The 19,141-nt window shown below is 38.1% G+C and overlaps 1 protein-coding gene across 5 annotated transcripts in view; it reads right to left on the minus strand.

The window, feature by feature from the left end:
- The window catches only part of LOC109427584 (serine-rich adhesin for platelets), a 539,771-nt gene that overhangs the window by 41,406 nt on the left and 479,224 nt on the right, over positions 1 to 19,141 (minus strand). For all 5 annotated transcript variants that reach the window (XR_009997420.1, XR_009997421.1, XR_009997422.1 and 2 more), the window contains one exon: positions 7,808 to 8,124. Coding sequence is in view for 1 of the 5 variants with exons in the window: in XM_062849926.1 (XP_062705910.1) it covers positions 7,808 to 8,124 (317 nt within the window). In the remaining 4 variants the exon portion in view is untranslated. The remainder of the gene's footprint in view (positions 1 to 7,807; positions 8,125 to 19,141) is intronic.

A 19,141-nucleotide genomic window follows, 5' to 3' on the forward strand; every position in this document is an offset into this window, starting at 1 on the left:
AAGCAACTACTGTACTGTAGTCAAATCTGGTTTGTTGTGACGCAAGGTCAACATCCACTTTCCGGAGATCTACAAGATGGCAATGTACAGGCTCCTGGAATTGGAGAAGCGTCTGTCCAGAGATTCGGAACTTCGGTGAAGGGTTAATGAACAGATCAACGGCTACGACCAGGAGCAGTTCAGTAGTAAGACTTCACAGGAAAAGATCGGCAGCCTGTATTCTCGTCGTGAATCTACCGCTGGGAGTGGTTATAAATCTCAAGCCTGGCAAAATACGCATGGTATGGGATGCTGCCGCGAAAGCTTATGGAGTCTGCTTCATCGATATGCTAATGCTACTGAGGGGTCCAGCTCCAGATCTCCTTGTCTCGGTAATTGACGTTTACTACGATTTAGTCAGGGAAAAGTCACCGTGTGCTCTGATATTCCGAAAATGTTGCTCCCAACCCTTATTCGCTATGAAGACAGATGATGGTCTAGTGCTTTCTTTGCAGATATGTATAATCCGGAGGAAGAAATTCAAGTCTACCTGATAAACGTGGCGATGTTTGGTGTCAAAGACTCGCCTTGTACAACTAAGTTGGTGAGGAACTGGAATGCTTCTGACTACAGTGAACAATGTCCCAGGGCAGTGGATGCAGTAATCAAGAACCACTACGTTGATGTCTTCCTCGATAGTGACAACTCGGTGTAAGATGCAGTACAACTGGTTCAACAAAATGCAAGATATCCACGTAGCTGCGGGCTTCTAGTTCGGGAAGATACTGTCAAACGAGAAGGCAGTACTAGACCGCCTTGAAGAGACGAGTACAGCGATCAGTAAACCACTGCCAATGGACAAGACCTAACATGCGAATGTGTTCTGGGCGGCATGAACGAACCGACAGATCCTGCATATTAGGATGAAGCTCTACGATGTCTTTTAGGATTCATCGCACACTTCGCCATTCAAGGAAAGCTCCTGATGCAGGAGATTTGGCGAACAGGTTATTCTTGGGATGAGCCTATTGTGGATAAAATAGATCGAACAGTACCGGCAGATCAATGAAGTGAACGTTCCTCGCTGTTTCTTCAAGGATTTCTGTCCGTAGCAGGTCAGCGATCTCCAGGTCCATGTGTTTACAGATGCGAGTGTGTCAGCCTGTGCGTGTGTGGCCTACCTTAGAATGACGGTGGACGGGGAGAGAAATTTCCCAAGAAACTCTTCAAGTATTACTCCAGCTTTTCCTTTTAAAAATCAATTCGTCCAGAAATTCCTTAAAAGGGGCTCTTCTAGCGATTTCTTCATTCCTCTATCGATTCCTTCAGAATTTAGGTTATTTTTTGTATGAATGCATTCTGAGATTTTTGTTGGAGTTCCTTTCAGGAATTTCTCTGTAAATTTTCTTGCGGTATACTTCGGGAATTCCTCTGGGGTTCTCCCAAACATAGCTTCGGAAATTTCTCTGGAAAGTTCTCAGGAGATTCTTTTAGAAGCTCCTCCCAGAAGATCAACGGATATTCCTCCGTAGGGGACATCATAAACACCTCTTCCCAGGTATTCCTGCAGAGATTCCATTTAAGAATTCAATTTAGTTAGAAATTAATTTTAATAATTCCTTTAAGAACTTTTCCAGAATCTTTTTAAATTTCTGCTGCTAAATTTTCGTCCGAAAACTCCTCTCGGCTTCTGAGATTGCTTAAGGGATTTTTGTCCTCTCAGTAATTTTCCTCCATTCCGCCATTAAAATCTCTAGAAGTTCTTCCAGGGTTAGCTTCAGAATTTCTCCCAAGAATCTCTCTAGAAATTTGATGAGAGATTCCTCCAGTACCTTCAGGGAGTTCTGGAAGAATTTCTCCAGTGTTCTTTATGTAATTTCATAATATACTTCTGTAAAAATTTGAAATAAATAGTAGAAGCATCTCCGAAGGAATATCAGGAGATATTTCTGAAGGAACTTCAATAGAAAATCCAAAAAGAAACCTTTTGAAGATTCTACAGTTATCCGGGACGAAATTTCCACAGGATTCCTTCCAAAGGTTTTCAAGGGTTCCTAGGGTTTGGAAAATTTCCGAAAGAAACGCTGAAATTAAAATAGGTGAATTCCTGAAAAAAAATCCATGGACAAATTTCTGAAGAAATCCCTTGCTGACAATCATGAAGATATCCTTAAACTACTGCAGGAGTCTCAGGACACAATTCTGAAGAGATTCCTAAAGCAGTTTTAGTAGGAATCCGAGGAGGAATTTCTTATGGAGTCCTTGGAAATCTTCTGTCTAATTCCTGCTGCAATCCCTAGACATATGCTTTTAAAAATCCTGGAGAAATATTCCAAAAAAATCCCAGTAAAATTCCTGAACGAATTCTAGAAGAAGTTGCTGAAAAAAAACCTGTGAAACACCTGAAAAAACCCTGGAATTTCTTCAAAAAATTATAAAAAAATATTTAGATATGTTCGAAGGAAGGCTTGAAAGAATTTATTGAAGAACCGCTGACAGAAGTTATGATGGAGGAATTCCTGAAAGAATCCTAGGATTACTTTATAGAGGAACTCAGGGAGTTATTTGTGGAGAACATCCACAAATAACGTTAAGTTTTGAGAAGAGAGAGGGATTCTGCAGTAAAGTGTGAGAACTCCATACACCAATTTCAGAGATCCCACACAAAAAGTGTGCCATTGGGGAAGTGGGGTTGAAAATGGATAATTTTTGCGTAATGTAACTATTGAGCTTTCTGGATTTATTCAGAAAGAAATCCATAGACGGTTCGTTTTAGAAATTCTTTAGAAAATTTAATTTTTGTAGGAACATAAGGCATGCATAAAAAAAAATTTTTAAGCAATATTCGGAAGATTTTTTGAAAAAAAAAAATATCTTGGGAAATTTCTCAAATAATTCTACAGTTTTAATTTTCTGAGAAGGAAAAATCGCTGTAAGAATGTCTGGAATCCTTAGATTGTTATCTGAAAGAAACCCGGTCAAATTTCTGAAATAATCCTTGGAGGAATTTTTCAAGCATAAAAGGTTTTAATGAAGAATTCGTGATTAAATTTCAAGTGGTTCCTCTAACGGAATTTCTGAAGAAAATTCTGGCGGAATTTCTGAAAAAAAATTATAAAAATTTGTTTGAAAGGAATCTTTGGAGGAATCGCTAGAATAATCTATATATTTATATATATCTATATTAGGCCTGTCCAGCTTTTCAAAAATGTTCTCTGATTCTCAAGTCCACCCCCATATTTTGATTGGCATCCTAAAAGAAGTAACTGGTCAAAATTTCAGCCAAATCCATTGAAATTAAGAGGTGCATCAAATCAATTTTGTGTTTTTCGACTATTTTTGAACTTCAAAAAATCATAACTACACTAAAACTTGTCAAAACTTAATTCTTTTGGCAGAAATTGAAAGCTATACTTGTTTGCTACAACTTCTCCGAACAACGTGTGCCAATAAAATTGAAGGAAACATGTGTAATTATCACATTTGTGATCAGAAAAACCTTAAAAAGTTGATTTTTTGATAGATTTCGTTCTGGAACACCCTAATATACGTAATAAGTTGGATTTTTCAAAACGGCATCATATTCTCCAATGTTTTGTGGTTATTTGCTTCCTTGACACCAAAGCTGTAGGAGTTGAGAAAAAATTACTAAAATTCGTGAAAGCCAAATGTGGCCTAAAAACTAGCTTTTTGGATGCAATCACGCTGTGGCGCGAAATTGTACTGAACGTAGTAGCTTTGCTTCCTTGTAGTTTGCCTTGGCTACCCCCTATCACGCACGGGTGATACATAACAAACAAGCGTGATGACAGGTGTTGGCTATCATATCAGTGCTGACGCGATGCCACTTTTTGCGCGCCAAAGCGTGATTGCACCCGAAAAGCTAGTTTTTAGGCCACATTTGGCTTTCACGAATTTTAGTAATTTTTGCTCAACTCCTACAGCTTTGGTGTCAAGGAAGCAAATAACCACGAAATATTGGAGAATATGATGCCGTTATGAAAAATCCAACTTATTACGTATATTAGGGTGTTCCAGAACGAAATCTATCAAAAAATCAACTTTTTAAGGTTTTTCTGATTACAAATGTGATAATTACACATGTTTCCTTCAATTTTATTGGCACACGTTGTTCGGAGAAGTTGTAGCAAACAAATATAGCTTTCAATTTCTGTCAAAAGAATTAAGTTTTGACAAGTGTTAGTGTAGTTATGATTTTTTGAAGTTCAAAAATAGTCGAAAAACACAAAATTGATTTGATGCACCTCTTAATTTCAATGGATTTGGCTGAAATTTTGACCAGTTACTTCTTCTAGCATGCCAATCATAATATGGGGGTGGACTTGAGAATCAGAGAACATTTTTGAAAAGCTGGACAGGCCTAATCTATATATATATAAAAATGCAGTGGCATACGTGGGACCGCGCATAACTAGCGAACGGGTGGTCCGATTTGGGTCGTCTTAGTTTTGTTCTGTTAGTTTTCACCCGAAGAAGGTTTATGAGGCAAAAAACATGGAAAAATTTAGAGTTTTTGAACATCGGCTTTTCATACATTTTGAATGGGGACTTGGGCCGCTTGGCCAGGGGCTTGAAACGTCAAAAAACGCAGTAGGCAAGATAAAGTTTGCCGGGTACAGCAAGTTTCTGAAGAAAATTGCTGCATTATGTTGATCATTTAGTAGGATCTGCAACCGCATCATCCGTCAGCGGATTCACAGCCTCAACCATTAGTAGGCTAACTGGAGTTTAAGTGGGAATCTGCCGAGGGAATTGTAAAGAAGTCACCAAGAATATCGACGGAAACCTTCCAAGAGTGTCATACGTAAATTGCGATAAAAATCTCCCAAGAGATATGCCAAGAATATATAGGGGAATGTGTTTGTGGATCTCATGAGAATGCTGCCTGAGTTTTGTTGATAATCCATTAAGAAATACAAAATAGTTATTTATGTAACGAGTTGCAAAAAGTTGATTTTTGAGTCGTACATTTATCCAACGAGGCTTGCCGAGTTGGATAAATACGAAGAGTGCTGAAAAAATCGAGTTTTGTAACGAGTTCCATACAAAATTTTATGCAATGATTTTTTCATTATACAACTCATTTGAGTTGCATAATGTTCATAATGCAACATAATAACATTATGCAACTATTTTTCATTATGCAACTCATTTTAGTTGCATAATGAACCGGTACGGAAAAATAAGTCATTATGATACTGAAATGAGTAGTATAAAATAGAAATTGTAATACTGAATTGCATAAAACAAATTATAAGCGAATGTTTCAGAAATTGTAAATACAATTACGATTGACTGCCATTTCAATTTGACCACAATATCCAAAAAAGTTTCTTCTAGCTCTAATAGTAAACATTCTTACGAAGCAAATAATATCAACTTTGTTGACGTTTCTTATAAAAGGTAAAAAATAGGGTTCTGCAAACTAGATGATTAAAATTTGAAGTTGCACAAAGTGGTCAAAAAATGCAGGTATTTTAGTAATTTATAATGTTGAAATCATTAAAAAAAACACCGTTGTGCAAATGCAAATTTGTAGAATGGGGTTAATTGTTAGAAAACACGATTGTTCTTCAAAATATCATGACAATTGAAAGGAAATTTGAAAATGTGAATCACAATATGCTGTATTCTGAAAAAAGTTGGTGGAAATCATCAAAATAGTTCATTTTATTTAATAAACAAACTGTATTTATAATTTCTGAAACATTCTACAGTACTTTTGAAGTAACAAATTAAGCGAGGATCTTCAAAGAATTACAGTAAGAAATCATAAATTATAAATATTGCAAAATATTCATAAAAGATCTAAAGAAAAAAATACATTAAACAGTAACGAGTAAAAAATGTACAAATTATCACTATTATTTTGATCAGGTCTAAATAGGTGATTCGTGAAGTGCTGGTGGAAAAAATATACCTTGTTTGTGAAATATCCAAGCATCCGTGTCCGTTAGAGCTACGGGCTCAGGAGAGGGTCAGTGTCAGCCGCCACTGACGAAAAATCATAAGTTCCGGGGCTATGAATCACACTCATGACCGTTTATGAAGGAAAGTGAGATCACTGCACCACGGGTCTCGGTTCCAAGAATTGCTTTACCTATTGCCTATGAGTTCAATGCTGCAACTTTTATGTTAAACTTACCCCAAATCTTACCTTACTACGCGCCTGAGCACAACTACGCTAGGGCGTGAAAAATTTCTCGATGCAAGAAGTGCTCCATCCAAAGCAGCATCGCTTCGAAAATAAAAACCACAGCCCGAAAAAACCGGCATCAGACAACCCGTCGTCATCATGATGCCAGAGAGCCCCGACTCGCTGGTGAGTGGAGCTGATTCGATTGCTGCGCTTCGTCAACCCGACGACGAGACAGGGTAGTTCTACAAGAGTTCGGAAACTCCAACATCCAACGCCCAATCAAATCGTCGAGTGAGTAGGTGGACCTCTCGCGGTTGTTGTTTGTCGTCGTTGTCGTTCTTTGTCGTTGCCGGGGATGATTGCGTTTCACAGAATTTGAACAGATGTGGTAAAAAAACGTGAAGTTGCCAGTTTCGTTGGAGGCCACAATACCTAAAAGAATAGGTGAATTCGACGACGACGACGTTTGTTGATCGTTTCGTTCGTCAAACACGCTCGTTGATCGGCCTTGCGAAACTGCTGTGTAGAAATTGGTCTCGATTTGCACCCTAATTGCATGGCTTCCGTTCCATATTTGTGTGTGGTGTTTGGATTGCAGTCAGATGGCTTAACCAAGAGGTGTGAATTTGAGGTGCTTTCCAATTTTGCAGTCATGACTGACACGAGCCAAGAGATGATGGTTTAATGACCGATGATGACTCAGACTTTCTGCGGAAATCGATTGACTTACGCGAATCAACAAGAGGCAACTTGATTTACCATTTGGTAAAGGCTTGGGTAAAGGTGGATTCCGGAACATTCAAATGTGTGATGTGTATGACTGAAGCTTGTGTTTTTTTTAAATAAAGATATTAAGGTGAAGATATGACGAAGCCACACCTCGAATTTTCAAGAGCACAAATCTGAAGAACCGAATGTCATTTTGCGCTGAAAAGTTGATCGATTGGACACCACCAACAGGTAACCAATCGATCAACTTTTCAGCGCAAACCGACATTCGGTTCTTCAGATTTGTGCTTTGGAAAAATCGAGGTGTGGCTTCGTTATATATTCACCTTAAGCCTATGACAAATCGTGGGAATTTCATAATCAGTATTCCATTATTACGATCATCGATAGACGTTCGTTGATTATTCATCTTCATACAGTTTTGTCAAATCGAAACATGCAAAAAGAAAATCAATCTCTAATTGAAACAATCAGTGTCTACTTTAAACTTGTGTCCATTAAAAGCATTAAAATGATTTTATGCAATTCAATATCATAATTCCTATTTTATATAGCTCATTTTAGTATCATAATGGCCAACTTTTCCGAACTGTCTCATAATGCAACTGAAATGAGTTGCATAATGAAAAAAAGTTGTATAATGTTCATAATGCAACTCATTTGAGTTGCACTATGATCATTATGCAACTCAAATGAGTTGCATTATGAAAAAATCATTGCATAAAATTTTGTATGGAACTCGTTGCAAAACTCCTTTTTTCAGCACTCTTCGTATTTATCCAACTCGGCAAGCTTCGTTGGATAAATGTACGACTCGTGCTGAAAAAATCAACTTTTCCCAACTCGTTACATAAATAACTATATTGTTTTCTCCTATGGGTTTCAGGACCACTACTCATTTGACCCTCAAACGATCACTAAATAACTGAATATTCTTACCTGTCGGCATCGGCCGGTTTGTCCTTCACGCTGATATCTTTGAACTTATCGAACCAATCCAGTGGCCGTTGGCGAGTAGTGTGGCTGTAGCTGTCGCCCACGTCCGGTTGTTCACCGAGAAGCGCTGGTTTGCTACGAATACTGCTGGTTGACGGTGGGCCACCATTCGACTGCAGCAGTAGGGTGGATGCAAGCGAAGATGACATTTTTGTCGCAGCAGTTGATGATGGTGCAACCGGTTGAGGGCTCTGCTGGTGTAGAGAATTGCTGTGTAGGATGCTGCCGTTTGTGGTGGAGATGGCGGACGATGTTGAGCTCTGGGTAGGAAAATGGGATAAAATGTGATCCTTTAGTAATAATTTGGAAATGGAGGTAACATTTTCTAAAAGAATGTCTAGCTGTCCGTTTTGAATAATTCTCGCTGATACCAGCCCACTATTTACACCTTGTCTTTAATAATGCTTACGGTGGCGATTTTCTGAAAGTCTTTGCCAAAAAAGTAATGGAAATACATTTGGTTACTCAAATTGATGGACCCCTCGTAAGTTAGAGCCACAACAATTTTGCGGTCACCTAGATTTTGGGCAAATGTTAGCTTATTTGAGCTGTTATAACACGAAAGTTCCTTCTAAAACTTCCTCAAAATGAAAAGTTTTTGAAAAGAGTATATATAGAGCTACTATTTACAGTTCTAAAAAAAAGGGTCGGCCATATTGATTTTGGTGACCATCTGGGATTTTCATACCAAAACTTTTTTTCACCATGTTGGCAACCATCGATTTTCAAAATGTTTGCATCGACTGAAAGCTGAACCATTTATACCTACATAACCAACCCTTTTTTTATTGTAAATAGTAGCTCTATCTTTCCTCTTTTCAACAACATTTCGATTAGAGGTGGTTTTTGGAGAAATTGAGTTATAATGGTTTAAGGCTCAAGCATCCGTCATCATTTTTCGGAAAATAAAAAGCAGTTTTCTCGCTGTAAATCAAAACATCGACCATGAAAATATATTCACTGCATTCTATTACTCATGTGGAGTACAGTGAATATATTTTCATAGCAAAGACCTTTGTTTTGAACGAAAAAACTGCTTTCAAATCAAAACTGCTGACGATGATTTCAATGACGAATTGTTCAACGTTAAACGAACCCCAATTTGAACAAAATCGAGGGGTCTGAAAAAATAATTGTGGCTCTAACGGACGAGGGTTCCATCAATTTGAGTAACCAAATGCATTAACCTTACTTTTTTGGCAAGGAGTTTCAGAAAATCGTTACCTTATGCATTTTTATAGACAAGGGGTAAATAGTGGGCTGGCACAGCGAGAATTGCTCTTATGCAAGGTAGGGGGTAAATTACGTAAAATTGAACAATTTTCCTTTATTTTGCTACCATTAGACTAAGGTGAAGCAAGAGTTCGATCTTAGTTTAATGCCATATTACCACAAATAAACAGCAATTGAAAATAAATGAATACTTATTTATTGCATCATCTTCAACGCTACAAAATAACTGTCTAATACTATCTTCATACCTAGGGTCTGAGCGCTATTAGAAATCTTCCCTAATGAATTAAAATAAATAAATTTGAAGCCTCAAAAAAAAAAACAGAACTTCATTCCTTTGTTTGATGCAGTTGGAAGTTCAATGTTGAATAAGGCAACCGCTACACTATATACCACAGGAGGATGCCAATGGTATCAACATCCCAAAATTCGATTCAACATGACCTCTAATGTTTTTGTTCTTATTGCTTAGTTGATGGCAAATATGAGCTTGAAACATCGGCACTGTTTCGTGGGAAAACCGTCAAAAACGCTAAACTCGACGGAACGGACGCTATGTGTTCCAGGCTTTAACACACACGAGCCGTATAGGCAGCCGTAAATTAGAAGCAAGTTGGAGTAAACTGACCAGAAAGTGGGGATCAAAACGCGAGATACCAAAACAATGACAGGAAGAGCGGCATAATACCGAGCTTGGACATCACTGCCACTTTTATGATTTTAACGAATCTCCACCTACTCGCTTACGGCATACAGGGGATGGCCAAAATGTTTGGGATAGGCAACTTTTTTTTCTCCCACACAAAAATTCAACATGCTGTAACTTTTCATAGAGTGCACCAAAAAATCTTAAAAATTTGACTGTTTGTCAACCTATTATATGTGCATCATTGGTAAAAATTTGGGCTCGATTGATTAATTTTTCGCGAAGCTAGAACCGTTTGGGTAAAACACTATTATTTAGACAACTAATTTTTGAACTGTCATATCTCGGAAACCATTGAACCGAATTGAATGAATTTTTTAACGTTTATCAACAATATATTGATACTTAATACGACGTTATAAAATGTAATATTTTCTCACGGCGAATTAAGTTATTCCGGATTGAAATTTTTACCCATATAGAGGAAAATAAGGCAAATTTACAATACCACCCAAAAATTACTAAATGTGTTCTTCCTTCAATCTAAATAGGCTCCAATATATCTGATGAGAGATAACTTGAGAACAGAAGTGGAAAATCTTTGGATATCAGCACTAAATTTTATTGACATTGACGTAAAAAAATTACATTTTTTCGAGAAAAATCCAAAAAGTGTCAATCCATGATAACTTTTTCAAACGTTTGAAAAGTACCTATGTTTTAATAGTTTGTGAAGCATTTATATATTGTTAGTGTATGTTCAAAATTTCATTCAATTCGGTTCACTGGTTTCCGAGATATGACACCTCAAAAATGAGTTGTCTGAAAAATAGTGTTTTACCCGAACGGTTCTAACTTTGCAAAATATTAATCAATCGAGCCCAAATTTGTACCAATGATGCACACATAATAGGTTGACAAACAGTCAAAATTTGAGATTTTTTGATGCGCTCTATGAAAAGTTATAGCTTGTTGAACTTTTTTGTGAGAGAAAAAAAAGGTGCCTATCCCAAACATTTTGGCCATCCCCTGTATGTTTATCTGAAATAACTTGCCTCATTTTTTTTTCCTTACTGGAAATTGGAAATGAACAAATTAAGTCAGTTTAAAAATGCTGTCCAACTTAAATTAAAAGTTAACCATCATCCAGGAAACAATCCAATATACAATTTTCACCTTCGGAAAATCACAAATATAATCATAACTTTTTCGTTTTTCGATGGATTTCGATGAAACTTTGACAACTCCTCGAAAAAACTTTTCTAGTTTATGATTTCTTCTTCTTCTGGGGTCATGAGAACCTGATACACAGGGTTCCAGAGTTATCTCAGATTGTCTGGGGGGACCAAATTGGTCACATACTTATATCACAACGTATATAACAAGAGCCGGATGAAATAGAAGAACTATTTGATATCGACCTTTATTCGTGTGGCACCAGTGTCAAAAATCCCGATGAGCTAGAATTATGCTGTCTTCGGCAAAGTTGTTAAGCAATCTAAAAACTATCTGAAAATTGGATCTTTGGTTCAGGATTTATCCTCTAGGTGGCGCCTAGTATAAAACATGTCAATTAGATACAGCGTCGGACAACACTAAGACCACCAGTCGATTTTTCATATAAAATGGCCAAGTTTGACGGTCTCGTGCGCGGTTTCTAACAAACCGATTTGCACTGTTGAAAATGCTTTGACATTCATATGCACAACAGAACATGTGATCGATTAACAAATTGAGATTTGAACTATGAAAAGAAATCCACGTACTCCGGTGAGACTCGAACTCACGACTCCCAATTCGCTAGACGGGCGCTTCTATTCCTTAAGGCACAAATTTCCCAAAAGGAGGAGAACGTGCCTCTAGAGTCGACCTACTGATACCTGATTCCTTAAGCTACGGAGTCACTCGGCTATCTCCGTCGCCAGCAGGCCTAGAACTGAACTCGATTCCACAGTCGCACATGGTTATGTTCTTTTCACAATCCAAACCTCCTTCTGATGGGATAAGATGAACATCTAACACATACACTGTTGTGCACATGTGTGTCAAAGCGGGGAGGAAATTATTTTTAACTGTCAAGAGCTTCGGCACCATCTCCCAATCACTTATTGGTATGACAATTAGTGTGCAGTCGGACTCTCGACGGGTCGGTCCTCGGTCGACCGATTACGGTAAGTTTGACCGTAGAACCTTACAAATGTCAATTTCTTGATTTTGCTTTGGCTGACCAACCGATTTGGTTGAAATTTTGACATTCGCCATGGAATTACGTGAATTATAATTTGTATTGAATTGATTGAGTACTGTTCATCATATCAAAACTTACAGATAAGCGGTACGACTTCTAGATGGCTATTACAAAAGGGTTCATATAAGTATCCGATGCTTGATTATTTTGATTATTGATGAACCAGTGCTAAAATTTAGGATGCTATTTAAACATGGGGATACTATTACTTAATTGCCCACAAATTACCATCATTAAAAGATATGATAACTTTCAGTATGCAATCTACGAATTACTCCGTTACCACGCAACGCAACGCACAAATTACCATCATTAAAAGCTGGCCTTCTTGTTTTATTGCATATTTGAAGTAGTGAACAAAACTCAATAAATTTAATATGAAATAAAATTCCAGCCAAATCGGTTCGATAGAAACCGAGCACCAAATCGTCAAACGTGGCCATTTTGAATGAAAAGCGGTTGAGGGTCTCTTTATTTTGTCCGACACTGTATATGTATCTGGAAACTCAAATGAGCTAGATATATGCCGTTTTAAGCAAAGTTATTCAGCTGGTAAAGCACTATCTGGCAACGGTAACTTTGACTCGAGATTCTTTAACTAGGCGGAGCCAGTGACAAAAATATTCAAACTTTATATCTCACTATTTTGATAAAATATAAAAATGCTAGTAATAAAGAAGTCCAATTACGTATATCTTGAATTTCTAAATGAAATAGACATATGCCGGTTTCAGCGAAATTCTTCAGCAAGTACAGAATGATCTGTCAACGGTGACCATGTCTCGATGTTCTTCAAAACACCTTTATCTAAGAATCATGGTAAGATAGAATAATGCCGCTTTCGGTAACGGTTTGGTTTGGTTGGTTGGTTTGATTTACAACCCAATTGAAAGTACCCAGGTAACCAATAAGCAGTTAAAATAGCATTATTTCTGCATTATATGCGCCATTACAGCAGGTCATTAAATGCTAATCTGCCGTATATGCGCCATTAGTGCTAATTAAATGCAGGTTTTGGCCCAATATACGGCTAATTAAATGCTTATCTCTCCTATCCCCCAGATTGTCAAAAATAAAAACAAATATTTTCCCCTGCGCATTTTACGGCTTCCCTTCATCTTCTTTTTTTCTCACTCTCCTGTGGAACTTTTGAGGCTCGGGGCACATCCTGAACTGTTGTTGCTGTTTTTTTGCTGCTTTCGGCCAAATTGTGATTCGATCCCTCGATCCTCAGGTTGATGATGTTGCTGAACCGCGCTACAGGGTAAGCTATAGATGATCAGATAAAGCGCATTGGATTTCTGATCTATTTAAGGCATGAGTATTACACCACTGGCGGCAGCTGCTTCGTTATGTTATGAACTCGGCAGGTGCTGATAATAGAATCGATCATAGGAAACCAATCATGGAATTATTTTGGCAAAGCATGTTTTCCTATTGATTTTCTTCGTTGTTACCTATGATTGACTGGACATGCGAAACATAATGGCTTCTACAGCCGTGGCACGTAAATTAGAAAGTGAAAATGTGTTGTGGATTTAGCATCACCCATCTCTCTTAGCAGTTTCATGGCAATAAAGTAGCAGTTATGATGCCTGTTGACCAAAACATACCGTGCATTTGAAATGAGCATGAGCATGAGCATTGGTGACCGTACACTTCGTAGTTGCTACTCCGTGATTGACCTGAGCTAGCGAAATTGCACAGAGAACCAATAGGATTGGGGCTTAGTATTTGCCACCATCCTCAATGTACACGTTTCGAGAGCTCAAACTTTATTGGGTCAATAACGGCGCTGGCCACGTCCTTACGGTCTACCGGGGAAGGAAAGGAATGTTAGTTCGACAGCCGTTGCTACTAGAGGTTGTATGTACTACTGGACCCTCCACAGTTGTCACGGGAAGGAGATTTGTTAGTAGGGAGGGATTGATAGTTGCATTGATCAAGGATTCACTTTGGTAAGCGATGCGATCCGTGCAATTGTACAGTATACACACAAATGTGTCACCTCACAATTTGGAAGAATGGTGAGACCATGAAAATTTTAAATGAAAAAGATTTTGCGTCACCTCGCAATTGGGAGGACTGGTGAACCAATATGTATTGCTACTTGCCATGAAATCGATATATTGAAACAAAGCTTTGTGCCGACACCAACAGTGACGAACCGCACAAACTTAGGAAAAATACTGAAGCATAATTACGGATCATATCAGTGTGGCCAGCACCGTAAGGTACCGGACTGTACATAAATACGGTTTATTAATTCAATTGATACAAAATGTATCACAAATTTGCCCGACACGTTAAGTGACGAAGTTTGCAGTTCTTGTTGAGTAGATATATGAAGGCTGATTTTAAACATCCATGCGTCTACTGGTTCCGTTTTCGCACGAGACAATAGCGAACGCGATCGATTATGCTTCGATATTCGCTCCTTCCAGGAGCGATACATGCACAGCAGAAAACAGCATAATACTCTCAAATTATCAATTAATACTCTTAATGACACTCTATAAATAATATTTGAAAGACACACACACATACAAACATAGACAAATAGAAACAATTTATCGTAGTTGGATTATTAGATTAAACTAATAAAATTATGAACATAGAATCCAAATACAAACAAGGAACAAGGAGAAGCACAGTTTATTAGACAGCAAATGTAATCCAATTTAGCATCACCCATCTCTCTTAGCAGTTTCATGGCAATAGTGGTTTCTGCTTTTAGTTGTGTTGCGTGTACGTACACGCTGCATTACACGAACATCACTTGAGTTACTGGTTGAAAATAGTAAACAAAGATCAGCTGTTCCCAGCAAAATCAAATGGGCATATTTTCAACCAGTAGATTTGCATTAGTGTTCGTGACACCGCGCTGCGAAACCACTATAAAGTAGCAGTTATGATGCCTGTTGACCAAAACATACCGTGCATTTGAAATGCTACAAAACTGCTGTCAGATTTTAAGTAGCATTTGAATTGTTAATATAGGGCAGTTTAGCAGTCGAACTGCTACGATATGGCAGTAAGCAGGCCGAATGCAGATATAAAATAGAAATACGGCTAATTCAAATGCTCATTGGTTACCTGGGTACTAAATTACTACTTTTACCCTATTCAACCTTTTGAAACATTAAAGTAGGGTAAATCGCCAATTGTTGCACATCTCATAGGAAAAGCATGGAATGTGCAACAATTGGCAAGTTTTTAAGGTGTGCAACAATTGGCGATTCTGGGCAGGTCCCAATCAAATGGCGTTTGTTTTCCATGGGATTGCTCCAGGAATTCCACCATGGATCAATCCGCGAGTTCCTGTAGTGATATTTTCCAGATATTCTTCTTAAGATATGTCCACAGGTAGGTCAAGGAATAAATTCAGGAATTTTTCAAGAAATTGATATTAACTTCACCAAGAATTCGAGGGGTTTCGGCAGAGCCTCTGCCAGGGATGCTTTCAGGAACCTTTCACCACGGGAGATTTGTCCAAGTATTCCTGGTATTCGGGGAATCTTGCACGAACTTCACCGTAGATTTACCCAATAATTTCAGTACAGGCTTTCTCAGGAATAGCTTCACGGATATCTCATTGAGGAGCTTGTTCAGGCATATTAAATTCGGTATTTCTCTAAGAAACTCAAAAAGGGTTAATCCAAGAATTCCACTTGGTATTTATACAGGGATTCCTATAAGGATTATTCCATGTACTTGTTTATGAAATCCACAAGGAATTCTATCAGGACTTTTTTCAAGAAATACTCCAGGGATTTTTTCCTCAGAATTTTCCAGTAATTCCTCTAAGAATACCTCAAAGAGTTCTCCCGGGAAAATTTCAGCATGAATTCCTCCCGGAATTTAACCAGGGATCTACTCAAGAGTTCTTCTAGGGAAATTTCAGTCATATTGTTTTTGTGTGATTTGAACCAATGATTAATCTCGAAATTCATCCCAAATTATTATTATTATTACTTTATTATAGAGATTTTCAGCCCTAGGCTGGTTCATATCTAGAATTCAACCCAAAGTTCCTCCTGGAATTCTTCCAGGAATTTCTCTGGGGATCCTCTTTGAGTGTAGAATTAGACTAAGTTTAAATACAAAGAAATGAAAACAAAATCTAGCGGTCCTTCCAGGGCATCATCCGGATATTTCTCCATAAATTACGGCTGGAATTCCTGTGACTTGGGTCAAATATTTAACAAGGAAAGAACTCAAGAAGCAACATCAGTTTGACATTATGAAAATTCGATCGAGTCAAACAAGATGTTTGAGCATTGGTTTATTTCTGGATAAATATTTGGCCTTGTGTATTATCGGCTTAAGTGTGCTATTTGTGTGTCACTGTGTCAGTGCAAAAGGTGTAGTTTTGACAAAATCCATGTTAATACCTGAAAATTTATTTTTAAACGACACGAACTTTCGCCGCATTTACGCGAATTCGTCCTCACTATATGCAAACATGGTTTCCAGTCCATTGCCACCTATTTTACGCCCCCACAGTTTCTAGATTCTCTTCCAATCAATTAAGTTTATTTATGTTAAATATGCGATAAGCTTGAACTAGGCCACAGCTTCGATCAAACGTTTCGGCTTAATTGGATGCCAGATAGCTGAGAAAGCACGGTGGGTGGTATCCCGACCAGAAGCGCATTCTTCTTCTTTTTCTTCTTTATGGCGCTACGTTCCCGCTGGAACTTGACCTGCCTCTTTTCAACTTAGTGTTCTTTGAGCATTTCCACAGTTATTAATTGAAGGGCTTTATTTTCCTGCCATTGCATGAATTTGTATATTGTGAGGCAAGGTCAGTGATACTCTATGCCCAGAGAATCGTGACAATTTCCCTAACCGGAACGGGAATCGAACCCGCCGTCTCCGGATTGGCGATCCATAGCCTTAACCACTAGACTAACTGGAGACCAAAAGCGCATAAGAAGATTATAACAAACTTGCTGTCCCGACAAACTGTCTTGCCAACTGTCTGTTGAGGTCATTGTTGCACCACACTCTAGATGGGTTTCATTTCGATACTGGTTGATTTTCTTCCCAGTTCATAAAAATCAGCACTTTATCAATTTTCTTACTTGTTTGATTTTTGTATTTTTTTCCGCATACGAAGCCAGCCATTACGAATACGAACACGAATCGAAAAATATAGATGGATTTATAATCATAACTATTATGAAATTTGTTATCATTACAAATATCATTTATTCGAGCTAATGTATAACAACATATGTGGAATAATGAATAGTAATATAATTATTTATAACATAATTTTGTAACACCAATTAGTTTGTTATATAGGTATATGAAAGGCGGATAACATATGTAATAGTTTTCATATTTGGCATATTATTCATATGCAGTTATGAGTGCTTTAGCAAGACTTTAAGACGTGTTGTTTTTTGCTGTTTTTCCTCTTTTTTAACAAATTGTTCCATGATTCAAGAGAAAAAATGATCTATGTCTGTTACCGTTTATCAATAGAACGCAATCAGTGAAGTACTAGATTGAAAGTGAGCTGGGTTTTTTGTATGGTGAGATGATCAATTGGATTCTTTAGCGATGTTGAGATATTTCCACATTCTAAATCTGCATGTCAAACAGGACCGAAATTCAAATTTTCATGAATTTTGGTGCCCGGGAACCTATTCAAAAATCAGTTCGAAGTTTGTATGGGAGCGATTTGTTGAATTACCCTTCGTCGCGTTTTGAACTGGGCGGAGCTGTCAAGCAGTTGCCCAGCTGTCAAAAGGTAATTTCAAAATATTAATTTGAAATTGATCAAAAAATCATAGTGGCTCAGAAAAAGGTGCTCTTTCGTATAAAATCAAAAAATTAATATATTTTTCAAAATTTAAAAATCCAATTTTCCAATTCTGTAACGAAATGGTGCAAACAGCGTTGGTTATATGATTTCTTGCCTAATTTGATGCTGTTTGAGCAAAAGTTTGGGTAACTTTGTTGTTGAAAATGCTAGAAATAAATAATACAAAAACATAGTTACTCAAACTTTCGTTCAAACAGCATCAAATTAGGCAAGAAATCATACGCAAAAAAGAGAGCATGATTGCTCGGGCGCAAAAGAGTGAGTATGGAACAGAATGATTTGCAAAGATTTCACGAAACTGTAAGAAAACAACGAACAGCGAAGAAAAACAGCGCCTTCTCTCATGTAATGGAAGCTTGCTGACAAGTGAACAATGGTGAGAGCACTTCGAGGTATGGTTGAACGGTGGGAATGGACGAGCGATATACAGAATTCGAATCGACGATGACGGATAGGCTGTGGAAGTGTGGAACCTCCAGCGTCAAGACAGCTATTGGGAGGACTGAAGAACAAAAGACTGCCGGGAAGGATAAACTCCCGGCCAAGCTCCCGGCTGAGCTTCTCCAGCACGTTAGTGAGGAGCTATATGAAATCTTGCACCGTTTTATATTGATGATGGGAATGGGGTCTCCAGTTAGCGTAGTGGTTAAGACTATGGATCGCCAATCCGGAGACGGCGGGTTCAATTCCCGTTTCGGTCGGGAAAATTTTATCGACTCCCTGGACATAGTGTATCACAATATACAAATTCATGCAATGGCAGGCAAAGAAAACCCTTTAACTAATAACTGTGGAAGTGCTCAAAGAACACTAAGTTGAAGCGAGGTAGGCCAAGTCCCAGTGGGGACGTCGAGCCACAAAGAAGAAGAAGAATAAGGGAAGAGGAAGTACTTCCTGCTAGTTGGTTGGATGGTCTCATTTGCCTTCTATACAAGAAAGGGCATTGGAAATACAGAGGAATAATACTTCTCATTTCAGCGTAAAAACATTTGTCCGGAATTCCGTTTCGCAGTCTGAGGCTGATTGAGGAGTCCCTAGTCGACGAATACCACACGGGTTTTCGTGAGGGCCGATCAACGACGGATCGTATGTAAGCTCACCCTGTGGCAGATTCTACACAACTTGTACAACTTGCATATCCATCATCTGTTTATTGATTTCAAGGCAGCGTACGATTCAGTGAAGAGAAACGATGTATATGGCAGATTATGATCGAACATGGCTTTCGGCGAATCTGATCGAAATCAAATGTACGGGTTACGAATGATGTTTCGTTATCGTTCGTAAACTAAGATGGGCTGAAGCAGGGCGATG

The sequence above is a fragment of the Aedes albopictus genome, chromosome 2, assembly GCF_035046485.1.
Source record: "Aedes albopictus strain Foshan chromosome 2, AalbF5, whole genome shotgun sequence".
Taxonomy (NCBI): Eukaryota; Metazoa; Arthropoda; class Insecta; order Diptera; family Culicidae; genus Aedes; species Aedes albopictus.